General features: G+C 44.1%; 1 protein-coding gene and 1 long non-coding RNA gene across 6 annotated transcripts in view; one reads left to right on the forward strand and one right to left on the reverse strand.

The window, feature by feature from the left end:
* Positions 1-16,810, forward strand: part of COL14A1 (collagen type XIV alpha 1 chain) — a 147,309-nt gene that overhangs the window by 82,559 nt on the left and 47,940 nt on the right. For 4 of the 5 annotated variants that reach the window (XM_082235396.1, XM_082235397.1, XM_082235394.1 and 1 more), the window contains 11 exons: positions 359-510; positions 7,331-7,460; positions 7,587-7,709; positions 8,286-8,435; positions 8,752-8,868; positions 10,226-10,372; positions 11,945-12,019; positions 12,227-12,366; positions 13,723-13,846; positions 13,992-14,135; positions 15,296-15,460. In XM_082235396.1, the coding sequence (XP_082091522.1) occupies positions 359-510; positions 7,331-7,460; positions 7,587-7,709; positions 8,286-8,435; positions 8,752-8,868; positions 10,226-10,372; positions 11,945-12,019; positions 12,227-12,366; positions 13,723-13,846; positions 13,992-14,135; positions 15,296-15,460 (1,467 nt within the window). The remainder of the gene's footprint in view (positions 1-358; positions 511-7,330; positions 7,461-7,586; positions 7,710-8,285; positions 8,436-8,751; positions 8,869-10,225; positions 10,373-11,944; positions 12,020-12,226; positions 12,367-13,722; positions 13,847-13,991; positions 14,136-15,295; positions 15,461-16,810) is intronic. The other variant, XM_082235395.1, reaches the window with a different exon arrangement.
* The window catches only part of LOC309539699, a 357,400-nt gene that overhangs the window by 31,799 nt on the left and 308,791 nt on the right, over positions 1-16,810 (reverse strand). The gene's annotated exons all lie outside the window — the stretch shown is intronic.

The raw sequence follows: 16,810 nt of genomic DNA on the forward strand, positions 1-16,810 counted from the left end.
ATGGCTCTTAGGGAGAAAGTCTTATTGGTGGTGGCACCCCAGTTATGGAAAAGTCTCCTCAGAGAGGCTCACCTGGTCCATTCTTTATGGATTTTTTTTGGTCCCAGGGGTTACCTCATTATCCACTTAGATTTATAGAACCTGTGATCTTAAAACCTGAATCTGTACCCTACCGGTTATATGGAAATGTTTGTACTGCAATGGTTTTATAATGTTTCTTAATTATTGCATTTTATTGTTATGTCTCCGTGAGCTAGACAACTATGGTATTGTGTGGGCCTCAACTCTCTGTGATATTAATAAAATTCAGTTTTTAAAAAAGATTTTGAAAACAAACGCATGTTTGATATCATTTCAGTCTTTCGAACAGGAATAAGAAATCTCGTCATAGATGATGAAACTACCTCAAGCTTGAGAGTCAAATGGGACATTTCGGACTACAATGTTCGTCAGTTCAGGGTGACATACCTCACCGCTGATGGGGATCGGGGTGAGGAAGCGGTAAGAACGGTTGGTATGAATTTTCTGTATGGCTCAGCTTGGAGTCTTAGTTTTCATAACAAGGAGGCAAATGACTTATCCTACAATGGCTAAATGCTAGCAGACGCCCTGAGATATACCTCACACATAAGTATGCTTGTGTGGCTTGTGAGTTTATAGATACAGTGGTACCTTGGGTTACATACGCTTCACGTTACAGACTCCGCTAACCCAGAAATAGTGCTTCAGGTTAAGAACTTTGCTTCAGGATAAGAACAGAAATCGTGCTCTGGCAGCGTGGCGGCAGCAGGAGGCCCCATTAGCTAAAGTGGTGCTTCAGGTTAAGAACAGTTTCTGGTTAAGAACAGACCTCTGGAACGAATTAAGTACTTAACTCGTACTTAACCACTGTACTTGCATGCTTGCGATGTCATCAGCGCATGTAGTATTTTGCAGTTTCAACAGTGAAAAATTGGCAGGATAGCAAGGGACGAAGCAGCAAAAAATTGGCAGGATAGCAAGGGACAAAGGAGAGCAAGTACAGTTTGGGCCTTGCATGCACTATGAACTCAAAGCAGTATAAAAGGTAAAGGTAAAGGATCCCTGTCCAGTCGCGAACGACTCTGGGGTTGCAGCGCTCATCTCGCTTTACTGGCTGAGAGAGCCGATGTTTGTCCGCAGACAGTTTTTCCGGGTCATGTGGCCAGCATGACTAAGCCGCTTCTGGCGAAACCAGAGCAGCGCACGGAAACGTCGTTTGCCTTACTGCTGGAGTGGTACCTATTTATCTACTTGCGCTTTGACAGGAGCAGGGACCGAGCAACGGGAGCTCACCCCGTCACGGGGGATTTGAACTGCCGACCTTCTGATCGGCAAGCCCTAGGCTCAGTGGTTTAGACCATAGCGCCACCCGCGTCCCTCCTCAAATGCCACATTAAATGGTCATGGCTTCCCCCAAAGAATCTTGGGAACTGTAGTTTGTTAAAGGTGCTGAGAGCTTCTCTCTATTCCCCTCCACAGACCTACAATTCTCAGAGTGGTTTAGCAACAGATCCCTCTTCTCAGGGAACTCAAAGGTGTCCTAACAACTCTCACCACTCTTAAGAAATTCCAGATCCCAGGATTCTTTCGGAGGTTGCCATGACTGTTCCAAGTGGTATGATTCTGCTTTAAATGCAGGTTGCAGATGGCGGGCTCTGTTGCAATTGGGATACTGATTAATGGGTGAAGCCAAAGTTCTCATGGAAAGGTGGGTTTTTAAGAAGGGATTTGAGTGAAGAGATCAAGTACAGGATCAGGGAGTGAGTTCCAGGCCTAGAGGATCACAACAGAGATCTCTGGAATTCCTTACATTACCTACCTGTAAGGCTGATTACATTACCTGTAAGGCTGATGACATCTTTTTGTCTCCCCGGGAACAACTAAAAATGCTTCTCCTTTTGTAAAAACAGAGCAAATTGTTTATTCTGAGGTCCAGCACCGAGGGCCTTCTGGCGGTTCCCTCGCTGCGAGAAGCCAAGTTACAGGGAACCAGGCAGAGGGCCTTCTCGGTAGTGGCGCCCTCCCTGTGGAACGCCCTCCCACCAGATGTCAGAGAGAACAACAACTACCAGACTTTTAGAAGACATCTGAAGGCAGTCCTGTTTAGGGAAGCTTTTAATGTTTAATAGGTTATTGTATTTTAATATTCTGTTGGAAGCCGCCCAGAGTGGCTGGAGAAACTGAGCCAGATGGGTGGGAGTATAAATAATAAATAATTATTATTATTATTATTATTATTATTATTATTATTATTATTATTATTATTTTGTGTGAGTACAGCTCAGTTGTTAGAGTATTAGAGTATTGTTAGAGTATTATTAGAGTATTATAGTATCTCAGGGTCGTTTGTTGGAGCCCCACATCGGGCAAAAGATCCCTGCATTGCAGGGGGTTGAACTTCATGGTCCCTTCCAACTCTACAATTCCAACCATGAAATGTGAGGTTTTCCCCCTCCCACCTTGACCCGCCATGCAATTTGATCTCTCCGCTTTGTTTGCTAGCCTGTTGTGCTCTGATGAGGTTCTCGTCAGACATTTGCAGATATAAAGGATTATTCGCTGCGTGGAATAGTGCTTCATGTTTCTTCTTGCGGTCTGCTGTCTTAATCATTTCTCTATTTTGTAGGAAGCTCTTGTTAATAAAAACGTCAAATGGCAGGGGGTGTTAATTGATGATCTCTCCCTGTTTGTTTCAGTTTCTTCTGGGTTTTATGAGGTTTTGGTAGAAAGCGGTTTTTTTAACAATAATAAAAAGCAGTCTGTCAAAGCAATGTGAGCTTCTCCCCGGGCTGTCAAAAAAAGTGTGCAAACTTCCAAAAAATTTATTTGAGAAGCTTGTAAGCAATGGTATTGTATAATTATCAGCCTTTAATCATGCGAGACCCCAGCTGCAGTCTGAAGTGGTACAGTCCTGGACTTGATTTAGCATCTCTGTGATCTGGCTGTGGAGTGGGGTTGAGGAACCGGTAGCCTGCCAGTTGTTGTTGGATTACAATTCCCACCATGCCTGACCATTGGCTGTTCTTGATGGGCTGATGGGAGATCAGAGTTCAACAAGATCTGGAGGTCCAAAGGTTGCCCCACCTGCAGCAGAGAATCTTCTGTCCAGCTTTTTTAAACAGTAGAAATGCTTTGTTCACGGATGACAACAGTTGCCATTTTTGTAAAGCTGAAATTTCTATTTGTTCCTGTCATGTGTGGCTTCAGACCAATGCATTTGGTTCTAGAATGTGCTGCTGCTGCTCTCCAGATGTGCAATGTGTCCAGTTGCGCCAAACCTCTGTGGCTTTTGCTGTGGTTACGCTGCACATTGCCAAGCCTTTTCATGAATGATGTGAACCAAAAATCAGTTCCATAAAGTCACGAAGGCTGGAGCTTTGTATTCTTCCCTTTGACGGTTGCACATGATATCGCTTAGCACTCTTGCAAACTTTTAAAGCTGCCGGTTAGTTTTCTTAACTCCCCGAGTCCTACCTTCAGCAAACAATTCCATATCGTCTTGAAGGCCAATAAACCCAGTGAGCGTCTGCCATGGAATCTCTTGCACATTGCAAAAGATTCTGGGCCATGTTCTAGACAAGTGCACACTCTGTTGACAAAGGATGCTGGCAGTGCCTGTTCAGCCTCACTGTCACCCCTGCATGAAACACAGAATAGGCCCCCAAAATGCATTGAAGCACCCCCCTTTGTCTGCCCATTACAGTGGTACCTCTAGTTACAAACTTAGTTCGTTCCAGAGGTCCATTCTTAACCTGAAACTGTTCTTAACTAGAGGCGTGCTTTCACTAATGGGGCCTCTTGCTGCTGCCACTGCGCCGCCGACACACCATTTCCGTTCTTATCCTGGGGCAAAGTTCTCAACTCGAGGTAACTCTTCCAGGTTAGCGGAGTTTGTAACCTGAAGCGTTTGTAACCTGAGGCGTTTGTAACTCGAGGTACCACTGTACATGTAAATGGTGAGCAAGCTGTATTTCAGGGATGCTTAAAGGTAAAGGGACCCCTGACCATTAGGTCCAGTCGTGACCGACTCTGGGGTTGCGGTGCTCATCTTGCTTTATTGGCTGAGAGAGCCGGCATACAGCTTCCGGGTCATGTGGCCAGCATGACTAAGCCGCTTCTGGCGAACCAGAGCAGCGCACAGAAACACCGTTTACCTTCCTGCTGGAGCAGTACCTATTTATCTACTTACACTTTGCTGTGCTTTCAAACTGCTACGTTGGCAGGAGCAGGGACCGAGCAACGGGAGCTCACCCCATCGCGGGGATTCGAACCACTGACCTGATCGGCAAGTCCTAGGCTCTGTGGTTTAACCCACAGCGCCACCCATGTCTTCAGACTTATATGCTTATATGTCATTAATTATTCTTCCATCTATGTACCCTTGATAAGTTTCCAAGGAACCCTTGTTTTCTCCTGGGACAGTTTGAAAACTCTGGTTTTGAACAACCCCAATTGAAACTACCTGCTTTGATCACAACATAAAGGTTGTTTGGAGCAATATTCCAAGACTCCTTTACCTCGTCTCTCATCTTCTGGTCTCCTCTCCCCCCAGCCCCTCAGCTTTTAAAATCTGTGGACATTCTCTCCATCTCCGCAGAGCCCTATTTTCCATTCTTCTATCTTTTCCTTCGATTCTGCCCTTCCAGCATATTCACGGAGCCAGCAACTGGCAACTTTTATGGACTATTGGGCGCATTTCAAGTTTTGAGGGAGTTATGGGGGTGCCAGTCACAAAATGGCTGCCATGGGGAGTGTGGGATAACACAAAAGCAGAGAGAATACCACTGTTGACAACGTTGTGCTTACCATAAAAGTCAGCCATGTCCTTAATGTCCTGGTTATGGAGATCACACACCAACACACACACACACATACAAACAAACAAACAAACAAACAAACAAACAAACACAGAGATAACACAAAAGCAGAGAGAATGCCACTGTTGACAATGTTGTGCTTACCATAAGAAGTCAGCCATGTTCTGCACATCCTGGTTATGGAGATCGCACACCAACACACACACAAACAAAAACACAGAGATGCTGTTGCTGCTGTCTCATTAAAGGACAAATAGCATTTGTCCTTTCAGGAAATACAGATAAGGTAGCCACACCACTGTTAACATATCACAGAAAACACTTAGAAGTTGCCTGTCCATTTAGCCCCATAGCTTTCTTTCTAGGAAGGCTAGAATCATATAATCATAAGAGTTGGAAGTGTGGGAATGTTAAGGAATGTGAGAGAAGATATATTGTTTTGATATTATCCCTCCTCACTCAAGCTAGTGAGTAAACCTACCCGGACCCTGAGATGAACCTACCCAGACTCTGAGACCATCTTCTGAGGCCCTCCTTCGTGTGCCTCCTTCTCAAGAGGTCCGGAGGGTGGAAACACAAGAACGGGCCTTCTCTGCAGGGGCTCCCTGTCTGTGGAATGCTCTCCCCAAGGAAGTTCACCTGGTACCTTCATTATACACCTTTAGGTGCCAGGCAAAAACGTTCCTTTTTAACCAGGCCTTTGCCTGACTTCATCTATACCTTTTTAAAAATGATGGCTCTTATTTTTTTGGGGGGGGTTATTGCATTGTTATTTTTGTTTTGATTTTGTGTATTCGATATTTTATGTGAACCACTCTGAGACCTTCAGGTATAGGGTGGTATAGAAACAAACAAACAAACAAACAAACAGCAGAGCACATTCCCTTTGCAACTTATTTGGAAGCAAGTTTGATGATTTGTTAGAATCCTCTAATTGAGCAATCCAGTCTAGCGTGTCCAGCTTGGAGTGTTCCTGGCAAGTTTCCCCTTTTATTTCCCTCTTAAAATAATAATTACACAACACATAAAGTTTTACTCGCATTCAGTTTGCAGCAGTAATCTGAAGGCAGGCTTTATCTTGTGGTTACAGTGAAAAGAAGTCTGAGCTTATATCTCAGACTTTCTGCTCGTGGGCTCCATCCTATGTGAAAGTTGAGCTATGTGCTGGCTAAGAGCCAGGAGAGTGAGAGTCCAAGAAGCCAAGAGGCCAAGAGAGAGATGGTTGCTTGGCCAGCCCTTTTATCTGGTCAGCTAGGGTCACATCCATCTTTCTGGTCACACACAGGGGGAGGAAGCTCCAAAGCAGGTATGGCAGGAAGTCTCCCCTGTCTGGAGCCACGTCCCCCTGGGTGTCCATTCTAGGCAAGAGGAAAATGTTGTACTTGTCTGCTATAGTAATAGCACAGCCCACAGGATCATCTAGTCATCATGCATGAATATGCAGCTATCCCATACAGATATCAAACCTGCAACCTTGGCGTTATCAGCACCACACTCTTGTGGGATGTAAACACAGGAGCAGTCAATGACAACATTCCTAGAGTGTACATGTTAGAACATGGGGAGGGATGTCTGTCCAGCAAGCAGGTAAACTTCCTGGGGACGGACTTCCTCTGCATGTGATCAGAGGTGGGTGTGGCCTCACCTGTGCAGGTGATGAGAAACACACAGGGCAGGCAGCCACTCTCTCTCTCTGCCATCTTCCTTCGATGAGGAAACATCTAAGGATGCTCTCTTGGCTCCCAGCCAAGAGAGGAGATAAGGTCTATCTTGCTACAAGATAGATTCTGAATGTATGTAACCTTTTTAAGGTGTCTGCCTTCTGGGATCATATTGTGAACAGAACGTGAGTAAACTCTTTTATACTTTTATAAAGACTGTGTCGTGTCTTGTATTTTAAGAGGGAACAAAAGGGGAAATTACCAGGGTAATTATTATAGAGGTTCTAGCGAACCAGTGCACACATTACCGTTGCGAACTAAAAGGGGAATGTCATAAACTCTGCTGATATTTTGGGAACTTCTTAGCACAAGTTGGATAAGGATATAATTAGTCAATATATCCTCTCCTGCACCCCAGAACATTCCCACAACTCTAACCAACTGAGCTATCCAGCCTAGTCTCAACTTAATATTTTTTTTTAATGAAAGCTCAGGAGCTGGGGAACATTCCCGGGCACCACTGAATGTTACTATCTACATCGTGCATGCCTTTGTGCATAATAATCTTGCATGTGTCGCAGTTAAACTCAGAAGTCATGGCCTGCATCTGTTTCTAAAGAGATGGACGTATGACAAACCCACACAGTATTGGCATTTTCACATTGGAGAGTGTACATGGATGTACATGCCTTTTCTTTTTCTAGAACCTAGTCCACCGGTGCTGGGGAGGTTTAATCGCCTAAAGTGGCCCTACGGCTCAAGAAGCTCTGAAACAGATGCAAAACACAGAGGTTAATCATAGATCTTTTTTGTGTTGTTTCCCCTGACCAGGTAATGGTCCCTGCAAGGCAAAACAGTTTGCTTCTTCAGCCTTTGCTCTCGGACACTGAATATAAAGTCATGGTTACCCCCATCTATTCTGACGGGGAAGGTGTCAGTCTGTCAGCTCCAGGGAAAACATGTGAGTACAAAGGTTTCTCTTCCTGCAAAAGTCGTAATATAAGCAACTGTCCCTTTTTTAAGCAAGCGCTGATTCTCCAGGATGTACTGAGAACCATTTCATTTGTAATATGTTTTCATTTTGCAGTGCCCCTGTTTGCACCTCAAAATCTCAGGGTGTCTGACGAATGGTACAACCGATTGCGGATTAGCTGGGATGCCCCTCCATCTCCCACAATGGGATACAGGATTGTATATAAACCTGTGAACAGTGAGTGTCTAAAATGGTTGCTTATTTAAATGTGGGGTAAATATGTTAAATCAGGTGTGTGAATGCAAATCGCCTAGGTATAGTTCTCACAAGATAAGGTGGGAAACCTGAGTTACAATAATTCCATCCTGAGAAGATCCCACTTTCAGTCTGATTGTCCACGAGAAAGGATTCCCGGCCATAGAAAACAAGCATTTCAGGATGATGTTGGGCTAGAGCGCTTCTTCCTAACATGCTAGCTTTCTGCATGCAGGGATTTTTATTTTTTATAACAGGGGAGCGTTCAGTCATGCAAATTCCCTACTGCAGTCCGGACAGAGGTATACCATCGTATCTGCTGTCAACTAGATCAAGGTTATTTATGCTGAAGTCACTCATGACAAATAAGAATTGCCTTTAAGAAACTAGCAGGGGTGTGGGTGAGTGTTTTGTAAACTGGAATAAAGTGGGTTAGAAAAAGATTTCATTTTAAGTGAGCATGGTTTTATGTGATCAGAAGCTAGTAATGAAATTTCACAGTGTCTTCAAGCTGTGTTTCCCTGCCTAAGTCATTTATATTCCTCTCGCTTCTTGCAGTCCCTGGACCAGCCCTGGAGACGTTTGTGGGAGATGATATCAGCACCATCCTTATTTTGAATTTGCTCAGTGGAACCGAATACAGCGTTAAAGTATTTGCTTCCTACTCAACGGGATTCAGCGATGCTTTAGCTGGTGTAGCCAAAACATGTAAGAGACCTCAACTTCTTGTTATCCAATTTCTAATCTCCATGGACCATATTTCATTGGTAACCTTAGCCTTGAACAGAATCTCGAACTCAACCACTTTTCTTTTGCGCTGTTCCTAAAGGAAATGTTTTTGCTTGCTCTTCAGCATGAAGTTCTTACTTCAGGTTTAAGGTACATAAAAGTAAAACACACAGAACAATATTAATAACAAACAGGACAGACAAGTGTGAGAAAACCCAAATTTTAAATCAACGACAAGTAGGTTCTGCATCTAAAGAAATGACGAATGCTTTTTTATCCCTGTACTCCATTTCAGTGTACTTGGGAGTGACAAATCCGAGTGCTTATCAAGTCCGCATGACAAGTATCTGTGCTCAGTGGCAACTTCAAAGACATGCAACAGCATACAGGGTCGTGATCGAATCACCTCTTGGTAAGTCATAAGGACATAGCATCAGTGTGATGCCATAACACCTGTCAACTACTAATATATTATGTTGCTTGATACATGATTAATATCCGCTTACTATATTATAGTGAAACTTAAACAAAGATTAACTCTCATGAAAGTGACCCACCTTGCACGGAACGTGAGGATTCCCAAAGAAAAGATCATGAAGAATGTACTCCTTCCCCAGTCCTCCTTGGTTATGGCTTTTGGCTTGTCTGGAATGAAACAAACCATAGTCCCAAGTTCCGATAAAATGTTAAGTCAAACCATGGCTTAGCTCACAGCAGTGCGGCGGCAGCAGGACTGGAGAACGAGAAAAGCAGCTGCGTGTCGAGGTCCCCAAGCCACCTCAATAAAACACAATTCACACAGAATTTTTGTTTAAGGTTTTTGGCATAATTTTGGCCACAACTTTATTAAAATACAGAAAATGTGATTGGTTGCTTAGGCATTGGTTGAGACTATCTGTCCCCACCCAGGGGCAGACTGACATTCACACACCAGTGAAAGTCAGAAAGGGAAAACATTTTGGGGAGAAAGATGGAGCTGGGTACCATGCCCTCACCTCTCCCCAAATGCTCCCAGGGGCTCTTGCGTGGCCCTAGCCCCTTGACAGGGGTTTGGACAAAAGCATGGCAAGCCCCTGGATTCCTTTAATGGAATACCCTTGCAGCAACAGCATTGGAGGGGCAGGCACAGCCAATCCATGCCCCTCCACCAACCAATTCATAAAAACCAATGCCTAACCACAACCTTACAAGTTGTGACGATTTGCTACGCAGTAGGCAAAAACCAAATGGCACCAGCCAGTCAGCCAAATGGACAAAATTCCTACCAGGCCCCTGCCCCAAAAGCAGATGACCCCATGACAGGTATAGCAAGGTCAATGCAAACCTATGCAACCCTAAATATAGGGAGGGTGAGCAGGTAATCCGATGCATGCAGAGAAATGAGGAAGCTCAACGCTGCACGCAGGGAATATAAAACATCTTGGCTGTCAATCATAAAATGGCAACATCAAATTCTCCCCAACCACAAGGGGAGCCCAATCGCAAGGGTGGCCAACTACCTTTACCCGTCCAGCAATAGTGGGATGTCTTGTAAGACCCCTTGGCAACATGTGCTCTCCATGAAGGAGAACATGCTTTGCGTTCTCTCCAGGAGCATGTGCGCTTGCACATTCTTGCTAAGTCATAGTTTGGTTTAGCATTACCAGCTAATAGAATCCAGCTCAAAGTGTTTCTTCTTCTTCTTCTTCTTCGCTGTGCTTCACTTCATTGTGTTACCTTTATTTTAGACCAAAGTCCTAATCTTTAAACAGCTCCATTTCTAATTTCAGATGGGACACAGGAGGAAGCATTACTAGGTGGAGGAACTCCTAGGCATTGCTTCTTTGAACTCATTCCTGGTACAGAATACAAAATCAGCATCCATACGCAGCTTCAAGAAATAGAGGGGCCTGCTGTTAGCATAATGGAGACCACTTGTAAGTATACATACCATTGGAATTCGATTCATTTTGCTGTCATCAGACATAGGCACTAAGACCTCCTTCGCACCTGATTTCCTAAACTTGGCACCATTATCTGATACAATTGCATCAGGGACTCCGTGGCTGGAGGCAAGTACCTCAGGACCTGAGTCTAGCTTAAGAGGCTACCTGGGAATTTGCATGGCTAGGCCTCAAAGACAGAGCCTTCTTCAGACACAGAAGGATGCATCACTGACCTCTGTGACTGGTAGGCCACATGTAGCCTCTGGATTGGCTACGCCTGATATAGGCACTAGGAACTTGGCTTTTTGACTTTTGCCTAGTCAGTATAGCAGGATCTTTTCCCTGTTACACCGCAAGCCTTCAGTTCCAATACCGGACATCAGAGACTGCCTTTTACCAGGAAAGTCCATCCATCCATCCATCCATCCATCCATCCATCCATCTGGCTGAGTGTTGTCTACAGGGACTGGCAGAAGCTGTCCATGGTTTCAGATGGGGGACATGGTTTTCCTACCTAGGGACTGAACCTTGGACCACTGCGCATGCAAAGCAGATGCTCTACTACACCCTCCCACCAGATGTCAAAGAGAACAACAACTACCAGGCTTTTAGAAGACATCTGAAGGCAGCCCTGTTTAGGGAAGCTTTTAATGTTTGATGTATTACAGTATTCAAATATTCTTTTGGAAGCCGCCCAGAGTGGCTGGGGAATAAATAATAAATAATAAATAATAATAATAATAATAATAATAATAATTATTATTATTATTATTATTATTATTATTATTATTATTATTTCTCAACCTTGGGTCAATATGTGTTGTTGGACTACAACTCCCATCATCCTTGACCACGGGGCCTGCACGCTATGGGTGATGGGGGTTGTAGTCCAACCACATCTGGAGACCCAAGGTTGAGAAAGGCTGCTCTACTGTATTGAACTATGGTATTTCAATATGTCAGGTGGATTCCAGAACACAGGGATTATGGACTGGGGGGGGGGAATGCTTCAGTACAGCCCTAGCCTAGCTTTGACACAAAGAATACTGATGTGTGTTTGGGCCGAATATTATGCATATCTAATATTGATTAAATCCCCCCTCCAAACTCCCATTTCCTACCCTCTGCCTTAGGGATGTGTATTGATTGTTGGGGGTAAGTATCAAACCGCTCTCACCTTACTTCATAACCTTAAACTTGACTCAAATGCCTGTGTGGTGCTAAAGACTGCACCAACCCTGCAAAATGAACCAGAAGGAGCACTGCAAGTTATATTTCATCAGTGAAATTATATGCATTTAGACTTTGCCAGTGGAGATGGACTGTGAGGCCTTCCAGATTTCAGGCAAATCGTTGCAACCGTCAGAGCTAGCAACTCCTTTTTGAAGCAGATGAAAACTGAGATTCTCAGCAAGCCAAATTCTGGGCTCAGTACAATATGAGCTGGGCATATAACAAAACATTCACATTTCCTGCATTCTCCCAATATCTGAATAATGCTTTCACAATTGACCTGCTTACACAGTCAAACTTCCTGTTACTGTTCTTTCTTTCTGTTTCTAGTGCCATTCCCAACCCAACCACCACCAACTCCTTCAACCACCACTCCACAGCCTACAATTCCTCCTGCAAAGGAAGGTAAGCTCTTTCTGTAGCAGAGTAACAGGTGTGAATGATGCAATGATTATCTTAAGGAAACTTCTGTTTTGAAAGCTGTTTTTTATTATTATTCTCCAGGGTAGAGCTCATAGTTACTCAGTGAGATCCTAGCATTTATTGGGGCATCACTTTAGGATGGGAAACCTGCTATCTTTTTTGATTCCAAAGTACTTTGTATGTCTTTAGTTTGCAAAGCTGCGAAGGCTGACCTTGTCTTTTTGGTGGATGGCTCGTGGAGTATCGGAGATGACAATTTCAACAAAATAATTGGCTTCCTGTACAGCACTGTTGGAGCTCTTGATAAGATTGGCCCTGATGGAACTCAGGTGAGTGAGAGAGTGTGAGAAAGAATTAACAGGATTCAAAACGTGAGCAAACATCTAATTCAAAGGAGGCTTGGAATGGGATGAATGAAAATACGATATTATGGCAAACGCTTTTGAAAAGCATGTGGTGGGATCTTTCTTTAGATCTGTAAATATTTATATTCCAGAGTGTCATTAATTCCTGTACAGAGACTCACTGTGTTACCGAAATTCCCCTAACACCTCAATTCTAAACACACCCACCTGTAAGTTTATGACGTAGGTTATTTTTTGCATAGCACACTTCCGAGCAGGTCTGCTGAAATTTGAAGACTTGCTGTGGTCTTCAAAGTGGGCCACACAAGCTGACTTCAACACGACTGGGAGATGGCAGGTGTTCACATAGCTCCTTTCATAAGCGTCTTTCTCTACACAGAATTCAGTGAGGCGCGTTGATAAGCAAAGTATCATACAGAGCAGCTGTAAGCTATACTGGCCACCTCTGTTCAAGGGAGGAGGATTCCGTGTAAACGCCCATTCAGTTTATCTCCCACTTGCCACTGATCCATTCTTCTTTGACTAGATGGTGGTCTTTAGAAAGGTAGACACATGAGAAAAATGGAGCCTGGTGTCCGCGTTTCTTGTGACCCAAGCAGGAAGTGAGTAGGCTGGGTTTGCCACTTTATCCTTCTTGCATCTGATCTATAGAGATCTTGAGGGAAGCAGTGTAGTGCAAGAGAACGCATTTCCTGGTACTTTGCAGACCAAGATTGGTTGTGTCATCTGCCAGAGTACCAGGGTAACTGATATGCCCTCCTTCCTTTGGCACTTTGGCTTTCAAGTTTGTTTGTGATAGATTAGCGCATAAGGAACAAGAGAAATAGTCAAGCAGAGGCTGGTTACTTCTTTCTTTTTCTTTGATGGGCTACCTGCTTCATGCCAGCAGTTGAAAGGGTAACACTTCTTTGCAAATTCAAAGGTAAAGGTTGCATTTCAACTGGCTGAAGATCTTTTATTAAAGCTCAATGTGTTCTACAAGCTGAACCTATGCAGTCAGATGTAAACACCACTAAAGGCAGTGGAGCTTACTGGCAGGAAACGACGTCTAAGTTTGAAATTATGCTGAACCTAATATCTTTGGTATTATATATTACTGATCTCTGATGTTTGTGTAATAATGGATCTACACAACTGCCTGCATTTTGGGACTCTCGTTGGAGGTGTCGCTGTGGTGGCTCTCATGATGAGGCTCCTAAACTTCAAAATTTACCACTACCTGAGGTGTGTAAGTGTGTCTGAGAGAGTGTAGATCCCAACCAGCTCTCACTTGCCCTTGCTGTGTCTGCCATAAATGAGTGAGATGTCTTTTCTATGAAGGTGGCCATTGCTCAGTTCAGTGACGATCCCAGGACAGAATTTAAACTGAATGCCTACCGAACAAAAGAAACACTTCTGGAGGCCATCCAGCACATAGCATACAAGGGAGGAAATACCAAAACAGGTGAGCTAGATTGCCAGGTAGATTTTGTCCTTGCTGATTTCACCATAGGGCGTCGTTGGGGCCATGTTTTTTATGGAGAGAGATAGAAATTAAATAAATACACTTCTACGTGCTGTTTATGTTACTCTCGTCTTCTTCTTTACAGGCAAGGCAATTAAACATGCCCAACAGGCCTTATTTACTATTGACTCAGGGACCAGAAAGGGGATCCCAAAGGTTTTGGTAGTGATCACAGATGGGCGATCACAGGATGATGTGAACAAAGTCGCCAGAGAGATGCAGCTAGATGGTAAGAAGATCGGGACGTAAGGAAAGCTCACCTTGATCAGGCCAAACTCCCCAAGCAGGACATGAATGCAATAGGCTTCTGTTGCCCATCTTCCCTCTGATATTGGTGGTAAATGGCCATTCTCTTAAGAAGTACCTGCTCCAACTTAACTGTCTCAGGAGGCCTTTCATAAAATACAAAATTTAAAAGCAAGTGGCAAAGCAGTGCTCCATGTGATTGGTTTGCTTGATGTATGTTTTGAAAGGAAGCAATTTGCAAGGCACATAATTGCTTCTCTCTCTCTCTCTTGGGCTTCTCTTTTGCTGATATATGCAGACTCTTCAACCATCCATTAACCACTTTTATAGGTGTGCATGCATCTAAAGAAGTGTGCATGCGCACGAAAGCTCATACCAATGACAAACTTAGTTGGTCTCTAAGGTGCTACTGGAAGGGGAAAAAATTATTTTGTTTCGACTACAGCAGACCAACACGGCTACCTACCTGTCACTTTTATAGGTGTTCTCATAAAAGTCAGGTAGAGAGAGTCAAATGAGCATTCTCAACGTATTTGTGTCAGTGATTTTTGCTAGTGTGGGATAAAATGCAGAAGATGCTGCAATTATTGGAGTCTCAGGTCTCTTTCTCTTCTCTGACGCTGTAGTTTCTGTATCTGGGGCATGGGCTATTAACTAGCATCCACCAATTTTAAAATAAAATAAAATTGTGGGTTCAGTGCACCAACGGCTCAAGCCCCTAGTCTGTTGCATTGTGTTGGCACAATGGTCAAGACACCCTAACTTTCAGGATTGGTGTGTTGGCAAAGCAAGTGTTAGAATTAGGTCATACGTTATTGAAAGAAAAAAGGGAAATTAATCTGTGTGCTTCTTTGTCTGTTGGACACACTACGTAGTTTCTGTTCCTAAAATAAACTTGGCTGGTTGAAGGGAGAGAATTCCTTTTTCTTGGCTGGCTAAAGGGAGAGTCCTTTTATGAAAGTGCTGAAAGAGTAATCTGGTGATGTTTATTGGGGTGGAGAAGTGAATATGTGCCTTCTGGTGCGCGATGGAGAAAACTGGTTTTATTTTTCCGTACTGCGTTTAGTTAAAAGATTCACAAGAGGAAGAACGGTTGTTGCATCTGAGGCTTTTTTTATCTGTGTTTTTCTCCCTCCAACTTAGGGTTCAGCATATTTGCCATTGGAGTAGCTGATGCTGATTATTCAGAACTGGTTAACATTGGCAGCAAGCCTAGTGACAGGCATGTCTTCTTTGTGGACGACTTTGATGCCTTTAAGAAGATTGAAGATGAACTGATCACTTTTGTCTGCGAGACAGCATCAGCAAGTTAGCGATTAAGACTTCATTTTTATCTGCTTCTGTTTATTACCCGAACAGTGTATAAAAACGATGCTTTGCTAACTGTGATAGTGTATGATACTCCTGCAGTAGGATAGTAACAGTTGAATTCTGTGCATTCGAAGGAAAAGCTGCTGAACAATGATGAACTTCACCTTTTTTGCAATCCTTTTTGCAATCAAACCTATGTAGCAGAATGTGGTTCCTGTCACATTTCAGATTAGGGTTGTTTCCACGCTGCTGCCCTGGCTCCAAAACATGACAGCAGATGCTCTTACTTGTAAGTAAGGAAGTGGCTTTTATTGAAGGAGAGTAATGGTACAGACTAGGCAGCAGGAAAGGAGCCAATTTGGTCTCAGAGCTCTCGCAAGGCATAGGGTTGGCCTGGTCCGGGAGCGGGGGTCGAGGTTCACGAGTCCAAGATAACAACAACAACAATTTTATTATTTGAACCCATCTGACTGGGTTGCCCCAACCACCCTGGGCGGCTTCCAACAAATATAAAAGAATAATAAAACATCAAACATTAAAAACTTCCCTAAACAGGGCTGCCTTCAGATGTCTTCTAAAAGTCAGATAGTTGTTTATTTCCTTGACATCTGATGGGTGGGAGGGCATTCCACGGGGCAGGTGCCACTACCGAGAAGGCCCTCTGCCTGGTTCCCTGTAACCTCACTTCTCTCAGGGAGAGAATAGCCAGAAGGCCCTTGGAGCTGGACCTCATTGTCCAGACTGAATGATGGGGGTGGAGACGCTCCTTCAGGTATACTGCCTTGGTCTCAAGTGCTGTGGGGAACAAGCCCCTCTTGAGCCTGGAGCACGGGTCGAGGTTCACAAGTCCAAGATCAGTGATAACAACAACAACAATTTTATTATTTGTACCCCGCCCGTCTGGCTGGGTTTCCCCAACCACTCTGGGTGGCTCCCAACAGAACATTAAAAGCACGATAAAACATCAAACATTAAAAACTTCCCTAAACAGGGCTGCCTTCAGATGTCTTCTAAAAGTCAGATAGTTGTTTATTTCCTTGACATCTGATGGGCGGGCGTTCCACAGGGAGGGTGCCACTACCGAGAAGGCCCTCTGCCTGGTTCCCTGTAACCTCACTTCTCGCAGTGAAGGGAACTGCCAGAAGGCCCTTGGAGCTGGACCTCAGTGTCAAGACTGCACAAGTTATTCATGCTCACCTGCCAACCTTTAAAGCTAGGTTGGGACAAAGCCCTTACTTGAGAGAATCTCTATTCCCGTGGGATGCAAGCGGGCACAATGTTTGGGTGGGTGCATCTTCTTCCTTCTCCAGACGTGTTGCCTTGTCTGGGGAGAGAGTGTCAGACCCT

The sequence above is a fragment of the Podarcis vaucheri genome (assembly GCF_965113315.1).
Source record: "Podarcis vaucheri genome assembly, chromosome: 8".
NCBI classification, from domain to species: Eukaryota; Metazoa; Chordata; class Lepidosauria; order Squamata; family Lacertidae; genus Podarcis; species Podarcis vaucheri.